Source organism: Crinia signifera, chromosome 9 (genome assembly GCF_055691185.1).
Source record: "Crinia signifera chromosome 9, ASM5569118v1, whole genome shotgun sequence".
Taxonomy (NCBI): Eukaryota; Metazoa; Chordata; class Amphibia; order Anura; family Myobatrachidae; genus Crinia; species Crinia signifera.
Window position 1 is genome coordinate 74,753,450 of NC_139225.1, and position 24,344 is coordinate 74,777,793.

At 42.1% G+C, this 24,344-nt stretch overlaps 1 protein-coding gene across 1 annotated transcript in view; it reads left to right on the forward strand.

Annotated features, from left to right (window-relative positions):
* The window catches only part of ABCB7 (ATP binding cassette subfamily B member 7), a 135,811-nt gene extending 119,944 nt beyond the window's left edge, over positions 1 to 15,867 (forward strand). The window contains exons 15-16 of the mRNA XM_083159247.1: positions 4,666 to 4,773; positions 11,679 to 15,867. Of these exons, the coding sequence (XP_083015373.1) occupies positions 4,666 to 4,773; positions 11,679 to 11,897 (327 nt within the window). The 3' untranslated portion in view covers positions 11,898 to 15,867. The remainder of the gene's footprint in view (positions 1 to 4,665; positions 4,774 to 11,678) is intronic.
* Positions 15,868 to 24,344: the final 8,477 nt, after the last annotated feature.

The window sequence follows — 24,344 nt, forward strand, 5'->3', positions numbered from 1 at the left end:
AAATGCTTCTATTGCCCCGAGGCATGGATTATGCCTTGTTTCATTAGTAAACTGACAACCTTAATATAATTAGTCATGGATACATGTATAAGCATTCAATTGTGCTTTAGTGTGAGGAGAATCTGTTTATAGGTCATTTTTCATAATGCTTATTAAGACGTTTTGGCAATATTGGTAGGTTATGAATGTTGCTGTGTGATACAGAAAGACATATAGGAGCCCCAGTTTAATCTTCAAAAACAGCTATCTTTTGGGGACGTCTCATCCTTATTCAACTCCATTTGGAATGTGAAAGGATATCCAACCTCCCATAGAGTAGCATGGTCTCAGAGAGGAATGATTACTACCGGTGGTGGAGAATATTATCTAAAAAAAAAAAAAACAGTGGAGGCAGCGGTGTAGCTAGGTGACATGGTGACAGACCCGCAGCACCCGAAGGGTTAATAGCCCCTTTAACCATCCATAATAAACGGCACATTAGGAGTCCTTAACAATACTGCAAATACACTCACATTAAAATCTACAGTTATTACTGCAATAAACAAACTATACCCACATAATACACCACTATAACTGCTTGCTGACAGCACACCGCTATAACATCCAGCTCACACAGGGTTAACAACCCATTTCAGCTACACACTACTATCAACCCCCCCCCCCCCCCCCTGTGAGTGACAACCACTCATGTCCAATCAGGGGCGGACACCTCGGACCAATCACATCAATGAACAGATCCGTTGGCACGCCCATCCAGCATATAAACACTCCAGCCTCAACCTACAGCATCCTTGATAAAGGCCCGCAGTGGCTGAAACGCGTTGGACCGGCACACGCAGCATCCACAGCATCTACCACCACAGAATCACCAAAGTCTCCTCCGTGCGGAGTCGAGCGCACAGCTTCCCCCCCGGTGACGTCATCGCGCTAACCCGGAAGTCAGCGTCCAGGTCAGGGAACTGTGGAAGCCGCTTCCACACCGACGGAAGGGCTCACAGACTACAGGCAGCGAGGTGAACGCTACTCACCACTGCCCGAACAGCGAGGCCATGACACCCAGCATCAAAACCGCTGCACTCACTCTGCAAACAAACTAAGTCGGTAAGAACTCTGGGAGCGGGGCGCCGCCACCCAGCATCAGGCTTTCCTGTTCTGCAGCGCGGAGTGTTACCTGGACTGTCCGCCCCCACTGTTTACCCACCCGCCCACGGGGCATCCCACACCCTCCACCCTCTCTATTTCCACACCACAGCCTTCGTGAGACATAAGCCCAAGGGCTTATGGTAAAAAGGGTTCTGCTGACCCCTCATACCCTCCAGGGCTCACCACAGGCCACTGCACTTATACCCACCGCTGAATGAGACATAATCCTCACAGGCTTATGGTAAAGGGGCCTGCTGGCACCCCCATCTCCCTCACGGGACTCATCTCAGGCATCCACACACCCATACGTACTTTCATTGCCCCATATATATGTACATTGTATATTTTGTCTTATAAACAATAAACAAATTATTCAGAACACCAGCATATTGTCATTTATTTCATAGCAATACACAACCAAGGTGAGCGCTTAACAAATACTATTTATTTAACCTAAGATTTGAGTACGGACCACTCAGTTAAGCTGCCCCCACATACAGAGGCATAAGCGCAGTAACCTCCACCAAATTTACCTTCCTTATATCTCAGCTGTATTGTGTAGTAAGAATTGTGTTATGTCTACTTCTGTGTACCCTGTACTGTTCTAATGTGTTCTATATGTACGGTGCTGGCTGTGCAATCACCATGTGGCGCCACTAAATGGCTGCCTGGGTGCTGTACAGCTCAGTAATTATATGTTCCCCATGTCCGTGTCCCTCATTAGAGTACATCTAGTATATATATATATATATCAGTACTGTTACTGGCTACCTAGCTGGCTGTGCAATCACCATGTGGCGCCGCTGAATGGCTGCCTGGGTACTGCACAGCTCGGTAAATATGTTCCCCATGTCCGTGTCCCTTATTAGACTGCGTCTAGTGCATATCTGTATGTGTGATGTATATCTGTACTGCCATTGTTACTTGTTCCTTGCACTGATAACCCTTTGTATTACAGTATGTGCGTTGTTATTTTTAATGTCTGTAAAGTGCCTTGAGTCCTGTTGGAGAAAGTGCGCTATATAAATAAAACTTACTATTTACAATGTGAAGTGAATAGGAAGCATAAGCTGCATTTGTTGATTATAATGGATTACACTTTAGCAGGGCCGCACCTTAGCTAATCACTGCCTGATGCATATTTGCAGCTGTGCGATGAGCCCAAATCAGGCACAAATCCATGTGGATGGTGAATGATGAAAAAGTTGGAAAATTTTGATTTTGTGACTTTAACCTTTTGCATGTCGACAATTGGGGTCAACCTATTGATTGTATATTTACTGGAGATCAATCAACCAGATACTCTTTGTCCCATACCCCAATATGATTCTATGGGATGTTTCCAAATGTGCAATGTGGGTTGCTTATAATTGCCCATTTATGGACATCTATTATAAATTACTAGTAAAAAGCCTACCTGACCCTCTCCATGAGGAAGAAAATGCTCTGTTCCTGGACTTCCCCGGTAATGTATACTTGCCATCATCTGTGGTAAAACACCTTTCTTAGCAATCCTACATTACCAGGGAAGTCCAGGAACAGAGCATTTTCTCCCTCATGGAGAGGGTCAGGTAGGCAAGTATAGTTAAAAGCCCGTCAAAATGAGTTTCTGTAATGTCCTTGCACTTTGAGCTGTGACCGTTTTTTAGTCCACAAATTCTCCACCCTACCCCCAGTCCATATATGCTCCTACCTCCAATATATGTCTTCACAGCTCCCTCTCTCCACATCCAGCAAGATTGAAACAGATCAATGTCCCTGCAAAAATTGCTTTCACTTTCACAAAGTAGTAATTTGGTCTGTTGAGGGGCCTCTAGTGGTCATTGATGGTACTTCACCAGGAGTAGATAGATTTATTTGCTTATTTCACTTTATCTATCTGTTCCCTCACTGTTATTGCTTCCATCTTTAAATAAACCATCAATAACGAGCCATATATGTTCCATCAATAGCTGTTGGCTGACTTCCTTCTTAATAGAGAATAAATCTGATTTAAGACATTATAAAACATCTGGTTACTGTAGTGACACCAAAGGTTGTAAAATAATGCATTACATGATATATTTTTTTGACTGTGTCTTTCCATACAGCTGTCAGTCATCACTCTGTAATCTGATCATTTTGACAGTACCTTTTGATTCATTTTATTTCTCAGAGGAATGTTAAAACAGACGCCTTTCACATGCAGTTAACTCTTACCTGCCTGAATAGTTTTTAAGCCGTAATTAACACAAAGGCTGTTAGATCTGACAAGGACTGAAAGGTGATTTTATGTGGTGACTATACCATTTGCTCCTGCTACCAGAACCAAGTTTTTTTTTCATTACCAGTATCTGGTTAGTGCTTATACAGCAGTGTACATGTGCCTGCTTCCTATGCATTTAGTAATCTGTATATGGCTGTGTCAGTGACAGTCCACCTTACATTTCCAAGGGATTAATATGTATGTATTATTATTATTATTATTATTATTATTATTATTATTTTTATAATAAGGCTTTCTGCAGGACCGTGAGTACTTTTTAGGTATCTTTTATTAATTATTCTCCCTAGTAAATTGCCACCATATATGTGCGGCACTGCGAACCACTTGTGGCACCTTAGAACAAAAATGTCAATAATAATAGTACTGGACAAAATATTGGAATATATTTGCGAGCTTCAAGCTGCTAACTAAAAGTCACCATTGAAAGGATGTATAACAATCAGGCGTCTCCGGAACCTCTGAACACCAGCAGGTCCAACAGCTCCCAGACCGTCCTCCCAGCCATTGCATTTCGATACAGCAGTATCTTTGTTGTTTAGGACTTCTGCCCAAATGGATATTTATACCCCATTTCAATAAAAAATAGTAAAACCTAATTCCAGACACAGATCTACTAAAACTAATCCAAAAATAAAAGTCCTTGTATATGGGGCTTGATTTGATTCCAGTGCTGATATTCATTCCCTAACCCCCAAATGTTTATTACCATCATCCATTCAGGACTGGAAGTAGCGCCAGTTTCATCCGACTTCTATTGAAGTCAGTTCCAGGGGATACCAGATATTTTACTTCTCCTTAATTTAACGTTGGCCATCTTGTTGTAGGTTTTTTGGATAGCTAGATGAGAGGCACCATTTTATATACTTCATTCAGCACTGAACCAAAAAGTAACCATAAAAGCAGAGATTAAAATCTAAACATTAAAAACATCATAAAAAATAACTTAAAACAAATGACGGAACAGTGCACTTATTTATTTATTTATTAACAGTTTCTTATATAGCGCAGCATATTCCGTTGCGCTTTACTTATACAGTATTAGCCTATCTTAATGTGCTTTTTTTACATGAACTACTTCAGTTTGAAGTCTTTGTTAACACCAGAAAGTATTAAAGTTTTGCAATCCTGTTCATTTTACATTTGGCAAGTCTTGTTGCAAAATTGCCACTTCTCATGTGTGAGGTAACTCTTTTTTATAAGGCTAAAAAGTTGTAAAAATCTTTAACATCATTGTTTTCTAATTCATTATCCTGCAGAATATTCTCAGCTCAATGCGTGATATGGTGCAGCACAGGACCTCCGTGTTCATCGCTCACAGGCTGTCCACCATAGTGGATGCAGATGAAATTATTGTACTGGATAAGGTAAGGCTATTGTTCTGTTATATGTTTCGCTTTCATAACATGTATGTATTTTAGGATTTACAATATCCCTTTGGGGTGTACATTGAGAAAACAAATATTTAATCTATTTCTGTCCCAGTAGTACTAGCCCCAGAAGCTAGGTTGCCCTCTAAGCTGACTGACCATTACCAGATTATGCTGTTCAATTATAAATAACTTTATTTAAACAAAAAAATAGACAATATAACATAAGTCAATATCCATTTATAATACTGGTTATCAAATAAACTGACCCCTTGCACCATACAATGATATGTATCACAAAACAGAGTATTATACACATTCATCTGGAACACACAGTCTACAATATTAAAGAACAGATTTATTATTTTCCCTGTCTAGATGATAATTGTATGTAACCCCTCTAGAAGCAACAGGGTTAATTGGTGTGCAGATGCCTTTTCCCACTTCCAATCTGTTAGTGGCCATTTTGCCTTTCTGGTAGCAAAATCTCGCATGAAACAGATGTACTCACAGTATTGGCTCGCAGTAATTATGAGCTAAGATGTGGCTTTCCATATATACAAATCGCTCCTTATACATTTTAATCTGATGTTGTTAAGGACTACTCCTTTATTGCAATAACATGATAATCTAGCTATCTATCAGCAATTGTGTTAATACTGAAAGGGTGATTTATATTTAGGTTTACAACTTGCAATCATTACAGTTTAATTGAAAAAAAGTATTATACTGTATGTATTTCTTTCAACAACTTTAATGTAAACTTTACTGGAAGACTTTGATATAAGCCATTTACAAACGTTCCAGACAAATTTCTATAGTAATAATATCTACACTTATTTACTTTTTCAATTAATTTATTTAAGTGAAATAACACAGAAGCCATCATAAATACATCATTACTGTGTTCAATGGTTCCAAGATTAATATATTTATTTTCTTACTTTTAAGTTATGCCCTTTATAATACTTATAATTAAAAAATAAATAATAATTCCACACCACAATTATTGGTATTAGAGGTGCTGGTGGCTGTGGAGAAGAGTCTATAATTTAGGAGTATGCACTCCACATACATGCAACGTGCAGACAAATTAATGTTTATATTGCCTGTATTAAACTACAGATGTGTCTTCATACACCTAGACTCAATATTCCGTCTGGTGCAAGTTGCTTGGCGCTAATGAGCTATGCATTGTGGTGTAGCAACTTTTTTGTTTGAATGTGCATTTTAATTGCAGTGTGACCAAAAAACTTTCAGGAGACTGCACTCACTTGTATATAAAATAGTTTGCGTTAGTTAGAAATGCAACACACAGCATGGCAGAATTGTGTTGAACCACACTTAGGCACCAAATTGTGTTGCCCATTTACCGTATCTGTGTATACAGCCATCAGGAGAGAGGACACATTGTGCTCCTCATGTGTCTGCCTAGATCATGTACCTATGGTCCATTCTAGCCATGCACATCGGGTGCCTAAAATTGTCCATTCCAAATTGGAAGCGAATGATGACATACCGGACAATCGCAGTTCTGCAGAAGAACAGCTATAGTCTGGGCTGAGTGCATAATACACTCAGTGTAACATGAATTGTCATCTCTAACAATAGTGATCAAAAAGAATACAGCATCTATCCTTATGTATCAATGCCTATTTCCCTATAGATTGTAAGCTTGCGAGCAGGGCCCTCCTACCTTTTTGACTGTCTGTAAATACGCTGTTTGTTGTATCACTGTCTCCTTTTGTAAAACGCAAAGGAATATGCTGCGCTATATAAGAAACTGTTAATAAATAATAGTAATAGTGATCTGCTGAAATTATTGTTCCTGTAGCTTTGTAGTAAAATGTGCGGTTTGTTATCAAAGCAATTCCTTTTGTAGTATAGGAAATGTCAGCATTAAGGAGCCCATACACGGTGCGTTTTTGCCGGCTCTGTTCTGTACTATGCGATGCGCGCTCCTGCGCATCACATAGTACGGTACAAAAAGTATGTGCTGCACATACTTTTTGTACTAGGTACACATCGTATCGGATCGCAGTGCATGCACAATGCATGCACAACGGATGCGATCCGATACGATGTGTACTTTAAAAGTACAGAACGGACCGCAAAAACGGACCGTGTATGGGGGGCATTAGTCTGATTTACGGCTGATGCTAGTCGTATAACTTGCTTCTTTTAATTGGAATTGCTGTTGGGCGCATTATTAGTTACAGTTTATCTGCCACCAGTAACTGCTAATAATAAGGGAATAGTTAAGTTTCTCCAGCTAACATTGCATTTTAGCCACCCGATTGTGTAGGAATGAATTGTCTGGAGCCCGTTACCTTCAGGTTTCCCGATGTGTTCCCCCTTCCTGTGATCCCCTGAAACCTACTATTGCTGTTGTATTGGGGCAAACTGTGAAAAGCCTTGGGTTGCAATGACTGTTGATCTACTGTAGTCCAGCAGTGATCCGCTGAGCCCGTATGTGTGCTTGCCAGTATAACGCATTAGTCTGCAGGAACATTACATCACACTCCCGGCACTGTGGGGGGTGTGCTTAGTGGAGCCGGTTTTAGCTTTGCATCCCTGCTGTTATACATCACTCCCTGCTGACATGGCATTCACACTTTACCCATAGGAAGACCGCATGGTTGGACACTCAAGCACACAGTCACTGAATAGAAAGAATATGCAGGAAAATCCCACTGTTCCTTTAATTTAATATAAGGCAGGGATGAGTCCATTTTAAAAAAATAAATCGTAAAAAGCAGCAAAATCGTTTCCACCAATACACCTCCTATATTTTACAGAGAACATGATAGGGGATATTTGCCATTGTAACACTACAATTGACCTAACTTGGGATTTCAAATAAAAAGAGAACCGAACAGGAAGGTTTTGTATACATACTGTATATTAAGTCTTACATTTCAAGGGATCTTTTTGCATCTGTTTTAATATATGCAGCTATCTATTTGCAAATAGACTAAGGGATGTGTGATTGGGATATGTATACACATTGGCCCTTATGCTGGTTCACTCGCAAAGGCAAATTCCTTCTCAGAAACCATCTGCACTGCAGGTGGGGCAGATGCAAATTGTGCAGAGAGAATTAGGTTTGGGTGAGGGTTTTACATCAGTGAGATCTATATTGCAGTGCAAAAATAAAGCAGTCAGTGTTTTTCCTGCACAGAAACAAAATAACTCCCCCAAATCTAATTCTCTCTGCACGTTACATCAGCCCCCCTGCAGTGCACATGTTTTTTTTGTTTTTTTTTTATTTGAGAATGAATTTGAAGTGAACCAGAATAAGGGCCATTAAACTGAACAATGACAGAGGGGCAGACTTTATGGCCAAGTGGTTCTGATCTGCCATAAAGTTCTGTGTTTCTATGACACGGTTAAACCATAGAAAATGTACAGTATGCTTTGCTGTTACAGTGTAGAAACATGGATTTACCCTTTAGAATTTGTGTTCCTATTAGCTAGTGCAGTGGTCGCCAACCTTATTAGGGGTGTAAGCTACTCAAGAAAAATGAAACCGATTGAAGAGCTACGGAAAATGTTTTTAGAAAAATCTGCTAATTTCTCATGTGGTCCCCGTACCTGTCTGGCCAACTTCCAACGGATCCTCTCTCCATGTCGCAGTAACTCCCAACTACCTTCCCACTTCTCTCTGTTGGAGTGTCAGCTGTTCTGTTGTCTCCCAACAGTGGCTCACGGTGGTGTGCAACTTCGGGGGTCCCCAGATCAGCCTCCAGTCTGCTATGGGACAATGACACTAGAACACTCTGCAGCTGCTGATGGCTTCTGGGTTCTCGTTTCCTGCCTTGTGGCTCCTGGCATCAGGTCCTGATTTCAGGCACTTCATCCCAGCTGACAGAAGTAATGCAGCTATGCGAGCTACCCAAACTATGACCGTGAGCTACTAGTAGATCGCGAGCTACAGATTGGAGACCACTGAGCTAGTGCATGCAGTGGCTTATAAGATCCATCCAGGAGCCTGGCTATCTGATACGGCTCAGGACATACATTTATTTATTTAATTATTTATTTTCAAGGAGCTACTGTTTAAAATTAGCAACATCATGAAGTCTACGCTAATGCTGTGTACACATGCGATTTGACATTATATTTTGATTATATAGTCAAAATCACATGCAGGTTTTTTACCCTGCGATCCCATGCGCGCTCCCAGAAATCGAAACCCCAATAGACAGGGCATCCGCTAGACGCTGCTAGTACGCAGCCAGAGCGAGCGTGCACCGGGTGATGGGCAGGAAACAGCATCCCAGGATGCGGCTTCCGCTTACCGGCAGCAGCGCACAACGCAGGCAGGTCAAACAGCAGTGCAGCCCTTCGCTCTAACCGCCTGGCACCAGTTGCACTTTGTCCGGCAGCACCCATCTTCCTCCAGGGCGGCTCCCAGGCTGAGCGTCCGCTTCTTGTACAGCATGTTTGCCTCGTCCTACTCCATCCTGGCCCACTCGTTGTCTGCCTATGCTAATCGGACCCGTTTCACCAAGTCCCCCGGCCATCCACTGCCACGGCCCCTGGACGCAGCAGCCTCAAGCAGGCGACTAGAGCTGGGTCACCACCGGTGGCGATGTTCTAGCCACCACAGTCTTTTTTTTTTTTTTTTCACCACGCAGTGACTAAAGCTGCCTAATGGAAGCGCCGGCCCTGTATGAATTGTATGTAAACAGTACAGAGTTAGCAAAGAATGCATAGTACTCGAATCTTAAGTCGAATAGCAAGGGAATCTCACCATGTGTACACACCATAAGCCAAAGTACCAAGATACTGTAACTATTTGGCTGGTTAGTCTAGATGGCAAGAAGATGGGATGCAGTCACCATCTTGGCAGATGGAATGCCAGCAGTCAAATCAAACCCTGGCACCCCAAATAATGCTGGAAATCCAGCATTGATGAGGATGCCGGTGTTGGGATAGGGTGGTGGAGTTTTAAGTTTAGCTCCCTGGATATGAGGGTCAGTGTCAGTGTCTAACTCTCTGCACATGTTACATGCAGTGCAAATGGTTTTGCCCATTAGAGAGAGATTTTGCTTTTGCAAGCCAACCTGAATTAGGCCCTTTCTACATATTTACAACTAATTCCCAAGCGGTTCTAGTCACAGTCGGCATTTCTGGTATAGACTGAGTGGTGTTTCTGTGCCCCTGTTGTGCAAATAAGGTTTTAAGAAAAAGTGGCTAAACTACACTGCTTGTAATGCATGGCATATAGAGGCTAGGTGTACGTGGGCACACCTTCTATACAATTTCCTCTTTATGGCTGTAGGGTGTAAATGTTATTTGTAATTTTTTTTATTATTAATTAAGCTATTGTTCTGTAAGGGATATTGTGTTAACGCTAGCCATTTATTTATATATATATATATATATATATATATATATATATATATATATATATATATACACCTCTGTAATTGCCGGCACTCTAGGACGTCTTAGTCGACACGAATCACAGCTGACACGCTATCTTTCAGCAACGTTTCAATGATTTAATTCATACAACAAGTGCATTACAAGTACATACCTTAAATAGCAGACATCATCCCACTGTGAACAACGCGACTTCCGGACGCGGAACCACGCACCCGGCCGGGACACACCGAAATGACGTCATCTCTAACTTCCTGTAGTCAGGGAGACGGAGACGCCATCAACATAGCACCATAACGTGATCAAACAAACATAAAACTGTTTACACCGGACAAAATAGAATAAATACACCATACATAACATATGGGCAAATCCTGACTAATAACTAACCACGGTTAGCTTGATCTTATTACGGACACTGCATATATATTAAGAACCAATGGCAAGATAAATAATTCATGTTATATACATATTGCATGAACACAAACATCAACAAGAGCCCTCAATCATCTAACCATATATTTTCATTGATGAATATAATATCTTGTCTTAGCGACAAATGGTAATATAGGAGGACAGTTAAAAACAACTCAAAGCTAATTGGTCGTTTAATCCATTGGGTGAGATGGTGTTCAACCTTACAATCCACTCACATTCTCTTTTCAGCAACAGGTTTCCCCTATCTCCACCTCGCTTAGGGGGGGATATAATCGATCATACGATATCTGATGGACGTTAGGCTGTGTTTAAACTCAAATATATATATATATATATATATTTTTTTTTTTTTACCCAAATTTCAAACAAAAGCTTTGCCCTTACTATGAATGTGTTGCCCTAAAGTTGGCTTTTACCAAATATGGGCCAGATTGAGTAAACCAAAAAAGCAAGTAATTTTGTGTCTGGAACACACTATGGGGGCTACTCAATCTTTCCCCTTATTGACTATTTTCGGGAATAAGAGGATTTCAGTATTAATTCCTGGCCGTTTTCGCCGGAAATGGCCACGATTCACGGCTGCAGACTAAGCTCTTTCAAAAGCCGAATCTGCAATCGGGGAAACAGGGACTTTCATTTTCAAATTAGCAGCTGTTTCCACGGAAGATGTGGATTCGCGTATCCACGTCTTTTCCGATTTTCCGATTGATTCCAAAAACCAAAAAAAAAAGGGGAAAGCAATTGAATAGTTGGAATGTGAATTCTTTGTGGAAGTTAATTCTATTTTTCACCTGACCCAAATCTGAATTTCTCTGCAAGTTACATCTGCCCCACCCGCAGAGAAGCATGGCTTTTCCCAGTTCCTCGCTTTATTGCATTGTTTGCAAATGTGAAACAGGCCCTCTGTACACAAGCTATAGATTAATATTTTATTATTTCTATTTTCAGCAATATTTTTATTAACTCCCAAGATGCTAAAATATATAACATGTAACCTATGCAAAATGAGCACTTTTTTTTTTTTTTTAATATACGCTTCATTTCATTGTCCTGTTTTATGCACTTTGTTGCAGGGTAAAGTAGCGGAGCGGGGAACACATTTTGGACTCCTAGAAAATCCTGGAAGCCTGTATTCAGAACTGTGGCACACTCAGAGCAACAGAGTCCTAAACAATAACCGCAACCACCAGACAGAGAAAAGCAGCCAGCAAATCTCTAAAGAGGAGGAAAGAAAGAAACTACAGGAGGAGATCATCAACAGTGTTAAAGGATGTGGCAACTGCTCCTGCTGATAGCATACCTGTATACCACCTGCCTGGACGTGGGCTGTGGCACCAGGGATCTCAAGATATCAACTCTCTAAACTCTGATTTCTCTCTTTTTAATTGATTACTAATCTGTTCCATATAGTGGTTTCCATATTTTATCCTTCTAGGCTGTCTGTGTCCAATTACAATTTAATTACATTTCTTCCAAAGTTTCCTTTCAGCCACAGCAAGGGGCAGAGCTCCTGTCTATCCCATGTAGTACTGCACTTCCTGTTCCCAGGGCCAGAGCTCCTGTCTATCCTGTGTAGTACTGCACTTCCTGTTCCCAACAACTGGTTCAATAGATCAGTGTGTATGATAATGCCTGCTACTCTGCTGCAGCTAGCCTTATGTAAGTGGGTTTCCAACAATGGCATTTGTATCTTTCATTCATACATACATACATACATAACATTATAACTTTAACCTAATCTACTTGAATCTAGTTATCTAGATTGTAAATGATGCATATTTGAGGCTTATTGCAGTAAATGAATGTTGGATTTTGTGTTCCATTAAGTGCATCTTATAAAGAAACAGTATTTCTTGTAATTTTGGCCAAATGTAGCATTTATACCAGCATTTTAATTGTATTTGACTAGAATTGAAGCACCTGTTTAAGTAATTTTTCAGCTAAGGTTACACACAGCCATTACCGAGATGAAGCGAGTGGGCTAGGATGACCATTGTCTGAATGTTAGCCTAATCCAGCAAATTGAAGTGGATGCATGTCTAGAGTGATAGGCTACAGTATGCACACATGAAGCCAGTCCATGCTCTTAAGTGCTAACTGCGGCACAGAGCCTCCTGTCACAACTGTTTTTTTTGATGATGTGTGCCTAGAAGATGGGAGGAATCTGTAGCAATGAACTACACAGCAACAGCAGCACACCTCGCTGGTCAGCATGGGCTGGAGACATGAGTTTAGAGGCACCGTACGCTGTAGTAGGAAAGGGGTTATGGCCACAGATAACTTACCAAAATATTTTCTGGTGGGGAACCTGAGCTTGATTTTGCTTAGTTCTCTAAATATGCATAATCATATTAAAGGGGCGAACACACAGTTTAATCCCGACTGTCGTTTATACCGATTTAATAGCGGCAGCCGGCAGGTTGCCGGAATCGAACAGGAAGGAAGCGGGAAAGGGAAGTGGGCAATGCTGCATCTTCCAGATCAAAGCAGAAATAGATTTGCCAGGCAAGTCTATTTCTGCTTTGGATCCTGGAGCTGCGCATCAGGATCGAATCTAGATCGAAGGCAGTATACACTGTTCGATTTTTTTTCTAGAAGCAAAATAGAATCAAAAGCATTATCAAATCAAACAATGTGTACGCCCCTTAATAAACGTTTTATCCGGTACAATATGTATTGTGGTATACATTCACTAAGGACTATGTACCTTCTATGTGCAAATGCTATAAAAATCAATAGACTGTACAGAGAAACCGAGATTAGATATATATTAATGTGATAATACCATCTGTACTTGCACCTTTGTATAAAGCATTGCTGACCTGTAAACTGCTACTGTTATTACAAAAATAGGGTTGATACAACTGATGTGTGTAAGTCCTGTAGAGCAGTGGTTCCCAACCCTGGTCCTCAAGTACACCCAACAGTGCATGTTTTGCAGGTCTCCACACAGAATCACAAGTGCTATAATTAGCTCCACCTGTGGATCTTTTGAAATGTGCCTGAATAATGAGTGCACCTGCCGGGTGACCTGGAAAACATGCACTGTTGGGGGTACTTGAGGACCAGGGTTGGGAACCACTGCTGTAGAGCGATCGCACCGAGTTTCCTGGTCACACTTTTCCTTTTGTATTGCTGTGATCCAGACCGCAAAGAGACTGAAAATCACCTTAATCATTTTAAGTCATGTAACATACGTCAGTGGATTTGTAATGTGATCTCCATCTATATCCTAGTCCTGAATCCTTATTTCCCAGCTGACCTGCTGACATCTCTCTTGTCTTCATTCATTCCTCATTTTCTTGATTTGATTGTCTCCTAATGTATGGGTATCCAACCCCCTTGTGCTTGTGTCACAAATGGCCTCAGGAAGAGACTGATGAGACCTGTCTATGCGGAATGTTTGTTTCCTTCCACATGTTCATATATTTTTTTTTTTAATATAGATAAACGATCCAGTTTTTCTTTTTGTATGCATTACCATGTAAACATATCTGTCTTTAATAGAAAAAATCTGAATAGCTCCAATCCATTGCTTCAGGTTTGGAGAATGCAGACACTGTAGAGCAAGAGTTAGTGTCCAAATGAATGAGCACAAAATGGAGGTGCTCCGCACTATTCCAGTCTGGATATGGATGGAGGCTTGTACTTTTTTCTCTGCTGTGACCGCTACTGGTTATTGCAGCAAGCTTTGAATAAGTGTAAAGAATCCACTGTCATACCACCATGCAAATGTAGGTTCTGTTATGTGCAGAAATAACAAATAATGCATTTTACACCTGTTTTAGTCTGGATCATTTAAGACAAATTTACTATTTTGGTGTATTTCTGGATTTAGAGAAATCTCTTTGTATAAGTCTAAATAAACAGGCCATATTCCCTTTCTAGCTAACCATTTTTAAGTACAATCTTATGGCAGCAGCTCTATTATTCATCTAAGATTGCATTTCACATAATGGGGGGTATTCAATCTTGGATTCCAACTGTCGGAATCCTGGCCCATTTTCACCCTACTCAACAGTTTCCCGACAGGTGGAATTCAATGTTTTGCTGGTCAAGTGGCAAAAATGGCCGTGGATTCCATGATCTGTGACCGTTTACGACAAAACACATCCGACTGGTTTTAAAGTCGAATCTGTTTTATTAAGATTTGCCTTCAATACTATCTTAAACAGAACAATTGAATAGGCGGCAGGTCCCCTGTCAGAAACAGCTCCCAGGATTGAATACCCCCCAAAGTCTACTGTCTAATATTTGAGACTATTCTAACAGACTGCACTACTATAATTGTCTAACAATAACCTACCATAACCCTTACAATCTGTACTATAGCTTAGGGGTGGACATCGGGAGCCAGCCATCACATGGAAATAGTCAATGAAAACAAAATTGCATTGGTTCTTGCATGCACAAATAAACAAGTTATTGCAATAGCAACCTATAGGGGAAACCCTACCATCCCAAGAAAAACATATCTACTAATAAAGCATCAAACATTTACTAAACAACTAAATTATTTTGTAAACATGAAGTATCAGGTACAGTTTAATTACCAGTAAGGCTTTCCGTCCATGGAGACATATGTCCAATTCTATACACAAGTTAATGCCCTGTGCTCTTATGGGTGTAAAAAGTGTCTCTTAAGAAGAACATGATGTGGAAAGCCTTTTATAGTTCAGCAATGTCAAAATTTTGAAAAAAAAAATTCTATTTTCTGATGATTTGCAGCACGTGATCATGCACACATTTATCACATTTGTGAACTGGAATCTTGATGTTCCTGATGCAGAACTCTCTTTTTGGCTAAGATACAGTGAAGAATTTTAAAAGCAATTATTTAAAATATCTGCGTACCGAGAAAGTGCTCTGAATCTTATCGTATGCATATATTGTCTGTATTTCAAAATGTATTTACAAAAATGATACTGAGCCAAAAGAGCAGTTTTTTGCCTCCGTTTTCCACTTGGGATAATTTGTGAATTAAATTACCTCAACTATTTAATATCTTTTATATTTTTTTTTTGTTGTTGTTTCTTTGAGGGGTTGTAATGTAAGTTATTCAAACACTTTTTTTATATATAGAAAAGCAAATAATATAAGATGTACAGGTAGAACATGGAATTGTCTTTGTGGGTTTTTGCTTTTAAAGCTGCTAAAACTTGATGATTTAGATACATCTAGGTGTTTTTTTTAACAAAACTTCTAATGTATGTATAAAAAGTGTACATATAATTGTTCATGAATAAATGCCTTTGAATATTACTACTTGTCTGCATTCAAGGTCATGCAAGGTAAATGACATTCTAAATAATACGCCATAATGCAGATTGCAGAAACGTCGGTTATTCAAACTGAAATTTGTTCTTAATTAAAGGTTTTATAAATATAACATTATTCACTGAAAATTGTTAGTGAAATTATTTTTAATTAACCATAAATGTAAATACATAAGGGTTCTACAATTGAAATCAGCAATAAGCCAAAGAGTAAGTCATCCAACTTACACACATAAATACAAAGAAACAGTGGTCAGACAGTGAAGTAGCATAAAAAGGTTGGGTTTATGTAATGTACTGGTATGGAGGAGCAGCTCTTCATGGTTCTTTAACAAGAGGGCTTATCTCATGAGTAATCACTTTAAAACTCGTATTGTACAATAGGTTAATCTTTTCCTTATATTTCTAAACGACAAGATAATCCATAATGGAAAGCAATTTTGCTTCTGCCACCTATGGGGGAGAAAGCCTGCTGTGTCCAGGTTGAAAGGAACTGTACTTCTACTCTGCTTTAATTCAGCATTTTCTTTGCCAGGAATATAGGAAACCTTTGTCACATTCAGAAGCTGGTGATTGATACAGTTCCTAAACTCTCAAAATAAAAGGAGTATCACTGTATGACAACAGTGATACTCCTTTTATTTTGAGTCTGTCCAATCTAGAATCTAAAATGGTTTGAGAGCGACACTTTTTTGATTGGTCCGTGTTCACAAACTTCGGACCTTATTCTGGCTGGCACGCTCCTCTGCGCGTTTGAACAGGGGAGCGATGTTTTGCGCATAAACATTATGCACAAGTGCAGCCGCATTTTGCGAACGCCCATGGCGAATTGATTATTCGCCAGCCGCTCGCATACAGTACTGCAGGTGGGGGGCGTGGGGTGGCAGGCTGTGGTTGCGCCCATGGGAATGCCCAGCGTTTCATCGGCGTTCCCATGGAAATTCGGTGATGCGGCGGGCAGCGGATGTCAACTGTCCACCCTCTTCCCATAGGGAGTCTGCAGATCTAAGACACCATAGAGGGGTCTTAGATCTGTGAGCGCTTGCAAAAATAATTTGATGGTCGGTGATCATCGAATGATTTTGTCTCCGCATTCAAGGCTGCAAATGGATGTTTATGCTAAACATCCATTCACGTGCAGGGATATTCGGGGGTGGGCGTTCGTGCGGGCGTGGCATACATGACACCCAAAGCTGCTAATTTCGCAGTTTTGAGTGTCAACCAGAATCACCCCTTTGGTGAAAATAATTTTATAAAATGAGCTTCAGACTGTATAACATGTATAAAACACAAATGCATTTAGTGTCTAGACTTTGGTACAATCCCCAAGATATCTCATTATAGTTTACAATTACTCCAAAATAGGGAGTCATGCAAAATGGTTGTGACCAGAAGTTGTTTTTGTAGATTTTGCATATGGCAGACTCCATTTTTGTTCAAACCTTTGTGTGCCATCATCTCTTTCAGAGATGTTCAAAATATCTGCTAAAAATACCAGCATCACTCACATTTGTTATATCAATTCAAATAGAATGTAAAAAAAAATAAAAAGAGTATATTCCCTATATAAGGTAAAGGTATTTTGACAAATTCACTTGGCACGCAAGGGGTTAAGTTCAATAATATTAAAAGAAGATCAGATCTTCTCTTGACCAAGAGCCACTTTAGCAAGTCATTATATAGTGTAGTTGTACTTTATTTTGAATGTTATTATGGTTCCTGCTATGTGTGTATGGAAAGAATTTTAAAAATGAAAACTGTACCGAGATTCTATTTTTTTGTCCAAACACAAAATAAAGTCTAGTACAGGGGGTGGGCAAACTACGGCCAGCGACCCGATCTTGACTGGCCCGTGGTGCCGCTGAGGACATGTTTTGCACTCCACACAGGGGAAGCCAGATGTGATTTCCTCAGCGGCACTGCATAACCCAGCTCTCCACTGCACTGACTCAATTGAGTTGACAGCTGAGCCATTGGCACCGCACAGCTGTGCAGGGCAGCCGAACGGAAGCTCAGTGATTGGCTGAGCCACAGGCTGTGGGAGGCGGGATCCCAGGCAGCGTGTGCCGTGTGGACGGGGGCTGCTTGGAGGAGAGGCAGAGAGAGTCTTTGCCAGGGGCGGATTAAGGTCTGTGGAGGCCCCCACAGACACCCCCCAGCAGCAGTGCCTGTGTGGGGGCCCCGGGCGACCGCCCCTGTTGCCCTGTGCTTAATCCACCTCTGGTCTCTGCTCTCCTCTCGTCTCTGTGCTTATGGGCTGGCTTCTCCCTACAAAACAAGTAAGACCACCTGTTTTTCTATATATAGAATTAGAGCTCATACTGTGTGGTGTAATATGAATTTTGTGTGCGGCCCGCAAATATTTACTGGAGTTAAGTGCCCCTCCCCCCCCGGCTAAAATAATTGCCCACCCCTGTCTTAGTATATAGATGATGCTCATCTATACTTAGTTGATTATTTTCACACCTGATATTTGTGGTGGGCACTTCATTATTTTGCCTCAGTATCATTTTCCTTGATCCATTACCAGGCTCCCCCCGCACATGCAATGCTGCCATGATTCACCTGTGTATTAATAATGTTGAAAGAGGTTGACATGCTAGCATTGCTATACTCAATCAAGGAACTCAATATCTTCTATGGACAAACCTCTACACAATTAAGCAATCACCTCCAACCTGCACTGTTACCTAGAAGATATGAATTACAGACTTTTTTGCCATACCCTATTCCTTTCACCAGTAATTAATACATAGAAATGGAGCTATCCCTTTGGCCCGTTTCACACACTCCGGCTCCTGCCGGACGGTGAAATCCCGCACAGCCAGGGAGCCGTGCCGCACACAGTAGTTTATCATGGAGGGGATGGCCACAGCCCGGCAGCCGTCCCTTCCAGTGGCGGGATCCGGCTGCAGCCGTGCGGCCGGGCCGTGGCCGTCCCGTGTGAATGGACACAATAGTGTCCATTCACAACTAATGTGTGCGGCACGGCTCCCTGGCCGTGTGGGATTTCACCGTCCGGCAGGAGCCGGAGTGTGTTAAACAGGCCTTTTTCTCTTTCGTCCATCCTGGTAACACAGCTCAACCACGGATGTAGGAGGGTCCGCAGGAGCAAGGCACCTATGCTGACTTCTTTGAGAGGCAGGCTCCTCCCTTCTGAATCCCAGAATTCCCCAGTTTGTTTTAGATGCCCATCGGATTGGGTGCTGTGCTGACTGGCTGCAGCCGTTTGTGTAGAGTAGCTAGGTGTTTTTTATTTTATTAATTTTCACTAGTTAGTGCAGGCACAGTGTGTTTCTTCCACCCCCCACCACCACCACCCATTATGTGGCCGCCATTTTAAGGGGTTTATAGACTGAAATCCTTAAAAGGAGTTGAAGCCTATTACAGGAGTCCAGCGCAGCTGGATACTTTCAGGTGGTCCCAGAAGGAGGGGAGACTTTTGAGGTAAGGATAAACACTGGTGGGAGTGGCTAAAGAAGGAAAAGGCTCCAATAGGCTTCCTTTCCCGTTGAAGCAGAGACTTGGTCTCTTCCTGCTCTCTGTTCTGGCGCCCTTTCTCTCCATACTGCGGAGCTGAAGGAGGATTTCATTGCAATTCAGAGTGGAGGTTTCTCATGGGTAACGCTTTCCCTGGTGATCGCTAAGGATCCATTGCAGCAGCGCAGACAGATAAGCACACTGCTACATTATTCTGTGCAATCGCCTGACATTGTGCACTGTGTGTAATTATGACAGAAAGGTGTAGTGCTGCTGCTCTTGTGGAGGATGCGCCTGCCATGTTAATTAACTGCAGATTTTGTGTTGTTAAATTAACCATTGAACAGATGGATCAGGGGGATTTGTGCCCCTCATGTGAGTCTGTGAGCCAAATTCTCTAAGCTTCAAAAGTGATAAAATGGAGAGTGATAAACAGCCAGCCAATCAGCTCCTACCTGACATGTCACAGGCTGGGTTTGAAAAATGTCCGGCAGGAGCTGATTGGCTGGTTGTTTATCACTCTCCATTTTATCACTTTTGAAGCTTAGAGAATCTGGCCCAGTGGGGCTCAAGCCCAGAGGTCTGAGCAGTCTGAACCTGTGTGGGCGGCTGCTTTGGGGAGGTCTGTGAATGCTTTGGTAAAGTCTTTAAATAGGCGAGAGATGACCTTGTGAAATCTCCTGGCCCCCTTTCCCCCTCTCAACCGTCTGTGGGCTCTATTACCCCATCTCGGGGCGACCCAGATTTACTGCAGGTTATGCAGGGCACTGCACAGAGTGTTCATGAAATGAATACATTTATTTAAACTTGCCAAAACCCCTGAGGTCACTTCTCCTAGTCACCCCTTATCTACACCTCCCCTGTTGAATTTAGATTCTGATGAGGAGGGTGTGTGCGCTGAGGATTTCTTTTGGGACCAGAGGGAAGACGTTGAATCTTCTTCTGTCCCTGGTATTGAGGATTTGATCCTTGCTGTTAAGCAGACTTTAAATCTTTCAGAGGAGGTACCTGCTCATTGTGTATTCAAGAAAATATGCAGAGATTCAGTGACCTTTCCCTCAGATGAGGGCATGATAGCTTTACTAGGAGAAACCTGGAAAACTCCTAAGAGGCTTCTCATGCCTAAAAGATAAAACAATGCCAGAGGAGCATGTAAAATTATGGGAAAAGACCCCCGTAGTGGGTGCGCCTGTGGCCAGGCTGTCTAAATCCATGGCATTACCTGTTCAAGGGGGTGCTGCATTTAAATACCCTGTGGACAAGAAAATTGAAGGATGCCTTAAGGCTGTGTTTGAAGGGGTGGGTTTTACCTTACACCCTATTATTGCCTCTGCGTGGGTATCCAAAGCTATTGAGCTGAAGCCTTATGGAATCAACTCCAGCCTTACTCTGAGGCTTTTGCCTTGGCTGGACTGGTTTTAAATAGCGTTAAAATACATTTGGTGCTTTCAGAATTCACCAGCAACACGGCGTAATGTATATGCATGCATAGACATTTTGTATGAGTCACAGTATTACATCCAATGTTCTAGATCACATTTGTGCCTCAGTGAAGAAAATACTAATATATTTAAAAGCTGCAGCAGTCTATGAAAAATATTTGTTAGTGGTCAATGAGCCTCTATAAATTGATGCTCTGGAATTGATTGCTGTATCACTTTATAAAACAAAGTACAGAAAAGAAAATCTGTGGGATACATTAGCACGCTGGCTTCTAAAACCGAGTCACGCCTGGACACAAGGACAAGTAACGCAGCAGTCATGCGTCGACCAACAATTAGCAGCCTGACTCATCCCATCTATCAAGGTCATTACCTTAAAGGGAATCTGTAATCAGATAGTCAAATGAGTATTTTAAATAGCTTCCGATGCTTTGGAGTACCTTTCAAGGACTAATTCAGAGCTACTGTAGAATGACAAGGTACCTGAAGCAGCTTCTGATTCCATACTGTCCCACCCGATTACTGCGTTCTGTAGATGAAGGACTTTTAGCAGTACCTAGGATCTCCCGTAATTCATCTGGGGGTCGAGCTTTTAGCCATTCAGCTCCGACTTTATGGAACTCACTTCCCCGCACAGTTCGAGAGACCCCAACTCTAGAATGCTTTAAAAACAGACTCAAGACTTTCCTATTTACTCAAGCGTTTCCTTCAGTCCCTTAAGTATTGTTTATGAAAAGATTTTCTGTACTTTATTGTTCCTGTACTGTATTACATTCATTCTATCTGTTAAGCGCCTTGAGTCCTATTGGAGAAAGAGCGCTATATAAATAAAATTATTATTATTATTATTATTATAATGTATTAGTAGTGAAATCTTATTTAAAATAAATACAGTGTTGCTTTGTAAACATTTATCCATTAAAGAGGGTCCTTGGAATGGATTTACAGACTTTAAGGGGCTCTTGGTAAACATTTACTGTCATATGGGGCCTACACACAGGTCTATTTCAGCCCATTTTCTAAGCGAGCTGACTAGATCTTTTAGAAAATGCTCCTTGTGTACAGGCGATGGCGATAAATCTCGGCAGATCGCCAGTCAGGGCCAGCATTCTCACCGGAGAACATTGGCCCTGATAGATCACTCGACGCTGTGTGCTGAGTGATCTAACATCGCGTGTAGGCCCCATTATGGGAGATACATGATAGAAAAAGACTGAGAAACACACACACACACGTTGGCTTTGTCACCATGCGTACATTGTGTTTGCTTATCTATGCTTTTCTATCTGCCAAATCTTTTTCCTGACATTCTAACAGCCTTTTTTCAGTGTGCAAAATGATGGTCCCAGGAAAATCTGCAATGGAGATTATCATATTACATTATCATTCCTTCCACCATTCCAGAATGAAAATTTGCTGTACATTGCGCCTGTCTACTAATGAGTCAGAAAATTAAGTTTGTTTTGCGATTGGCAATTTGCAGGTACTGTTTTATTCTGACCAAACACCTTAAGGCAAATTGGGGTGGTGTCTGACATGAGAATGTGCACCAATGCACACGTTATAAATAATATTATTTATATAGCACTTCTCTCCCAATATGACGCAAAGTGCTTTACATTTGTCTCTGCCGTGCAAAACAAGCTTAAGTGGATATTTGAGAAAAGCTTGAGATAACAGGAAAGTCTTGAGTCTATTTTTGAAGGATTATACAGTGGGGGCCTCTCGCACTGTGCTTGGAAGAGAGTTCCATAGTCAGAGCCACAAAGCCAAAACTCTACCCTCAGATGAGTTCAGGCAGATTCTAGATATTAATAGTCCATCATCTGCAGATCGCAGTAATCGAGGTGGGCAGTAAGGAATCAGAAGCTGCTTTGAGTATCAAGTTCTGGTCATGAAGGGCTTTGAAAGGCATTAAGCCAATTTTAAAAGCAATTTGCCATCTTACACCCAGCCAGTGAAGGGAGTAAAGAATGGGAGTAATGTGGCTGGAGCAGCGCTGGTTGGTTAATAGCCTGGCAGCTGCATCTTGTACCATTTGCAAGTGGTGCAATTCTTTTGCTGGGAGCCCAAGGTAGAGGGCATTACAGTAGTCTAGTGGGCCCTACACAGGGAGAGATTTGTGCCAGAGATTCATAATTGGAGATTCAGCATGAGAGATTTCCCTTAAACTGAATCTCTCAGATAATGGTCCCACACACAGAGAGATTTGTGCCAGAGATTCAGCATGAGAGATTCCAAATCTCTCACAGAATGTGTTTAGGCAACTTTAGGGGAATATTTTCTTTGACCGCTGTTGGTTGCCAAAAGGGGGGAAAAAGGAGTACGAGTCCCCTGTATTCTGGGAACCAGCACTGGGCTCTTGGACCGGTCCTGGTTCCCAAAATACAGGGGGAAAAAAGGAGTAGGGGTCCCCCGTATTTTAGAAACAAGCACCGGGCTCAAACATCCAGCAAGGTAATGCCAAAGCATTACCTCTGTGGCTGGTCAGCCCTGGCCGGGTCCCTGGGGGAATCGGGACCCCCCCAATAAAGGGGACCACTCTGCATGGTGCCACTAGCCTGGGCTAAAGCCCAAGGCTGTTCCTGATGGGGCGGTGGGTGCCAGGCTGATTGTGAATATTAAAACATTTGTGGCCAGTGGCCTTTAAACACTAATTGGTGGCCAGTGCACCCTCCCCCCCCCCCCACCTCCCCTCAAACATTAAACCAGGGCTGGGCAACACCAGCCCTCCAGATGTTGATGAACTACACATCCCAGCATGCCTTGCATCAGTTTCAGCATGGCCACATAGCAAAACTAATGCAAAGCATCCTGGGATGTGTAGTTCATTAACATCTGGAGGGCCGGTGTTGCCCAGCCCTGCATTAAAGGGTGCTATAGTGCTCCCCCAATCCTTAAACATTGGTGCTATAGTGTCCCCCCCCCCCCCCCCGTCGTCCCCGTTTCCCCCCCCCCCCCCCCCCCCCCGAAAAACATAAACGTTGGTGATATAGTGTCCCTCCCCTCTTCAAACATATAAACGTTGGTGATAGTGTGCCCCCTCCCCTTGTATCCCCTCCCAGCTGGCTCTCAGTGTTGCGCCCCTGCTGGGATTTGTAGTTCCACACACTGGAGGGACAGGAACCGGAGGAGGCTGCACCTGCTGGAGCCGAGACGGAGGACTGGCTGTTGGGGATAGTTTGGTAAAGCTCTCCCCCCTCCCTCCGGGTGGCTCCTCCACGCTGCCCTATACTCGGCTCCCAGGAAGTTAGAAAGGAGTTTAGCTGCTGTGCACCCGCCCGCTCACCACTCTCTCCGGTTGCAGGCAGTTCACACAAATTATTCAGGCGTTCAATTAAGATCTTGAGATCCACATTGTGTCAAAAGCTGTGGAGAGATCCAGACAGTTAAACGTGACCCGTCACCTTTGTTTCTTGCCATTAGAAGATCATCCAGCACACAAACAAGGGCTTTTTCGGTAATCTGTCTTTTCCCGAATCCTGAGTGGAATGGATTATAAATATCATGGGTTGAAAGGCAAGTTTCTAATTGAGTTGCA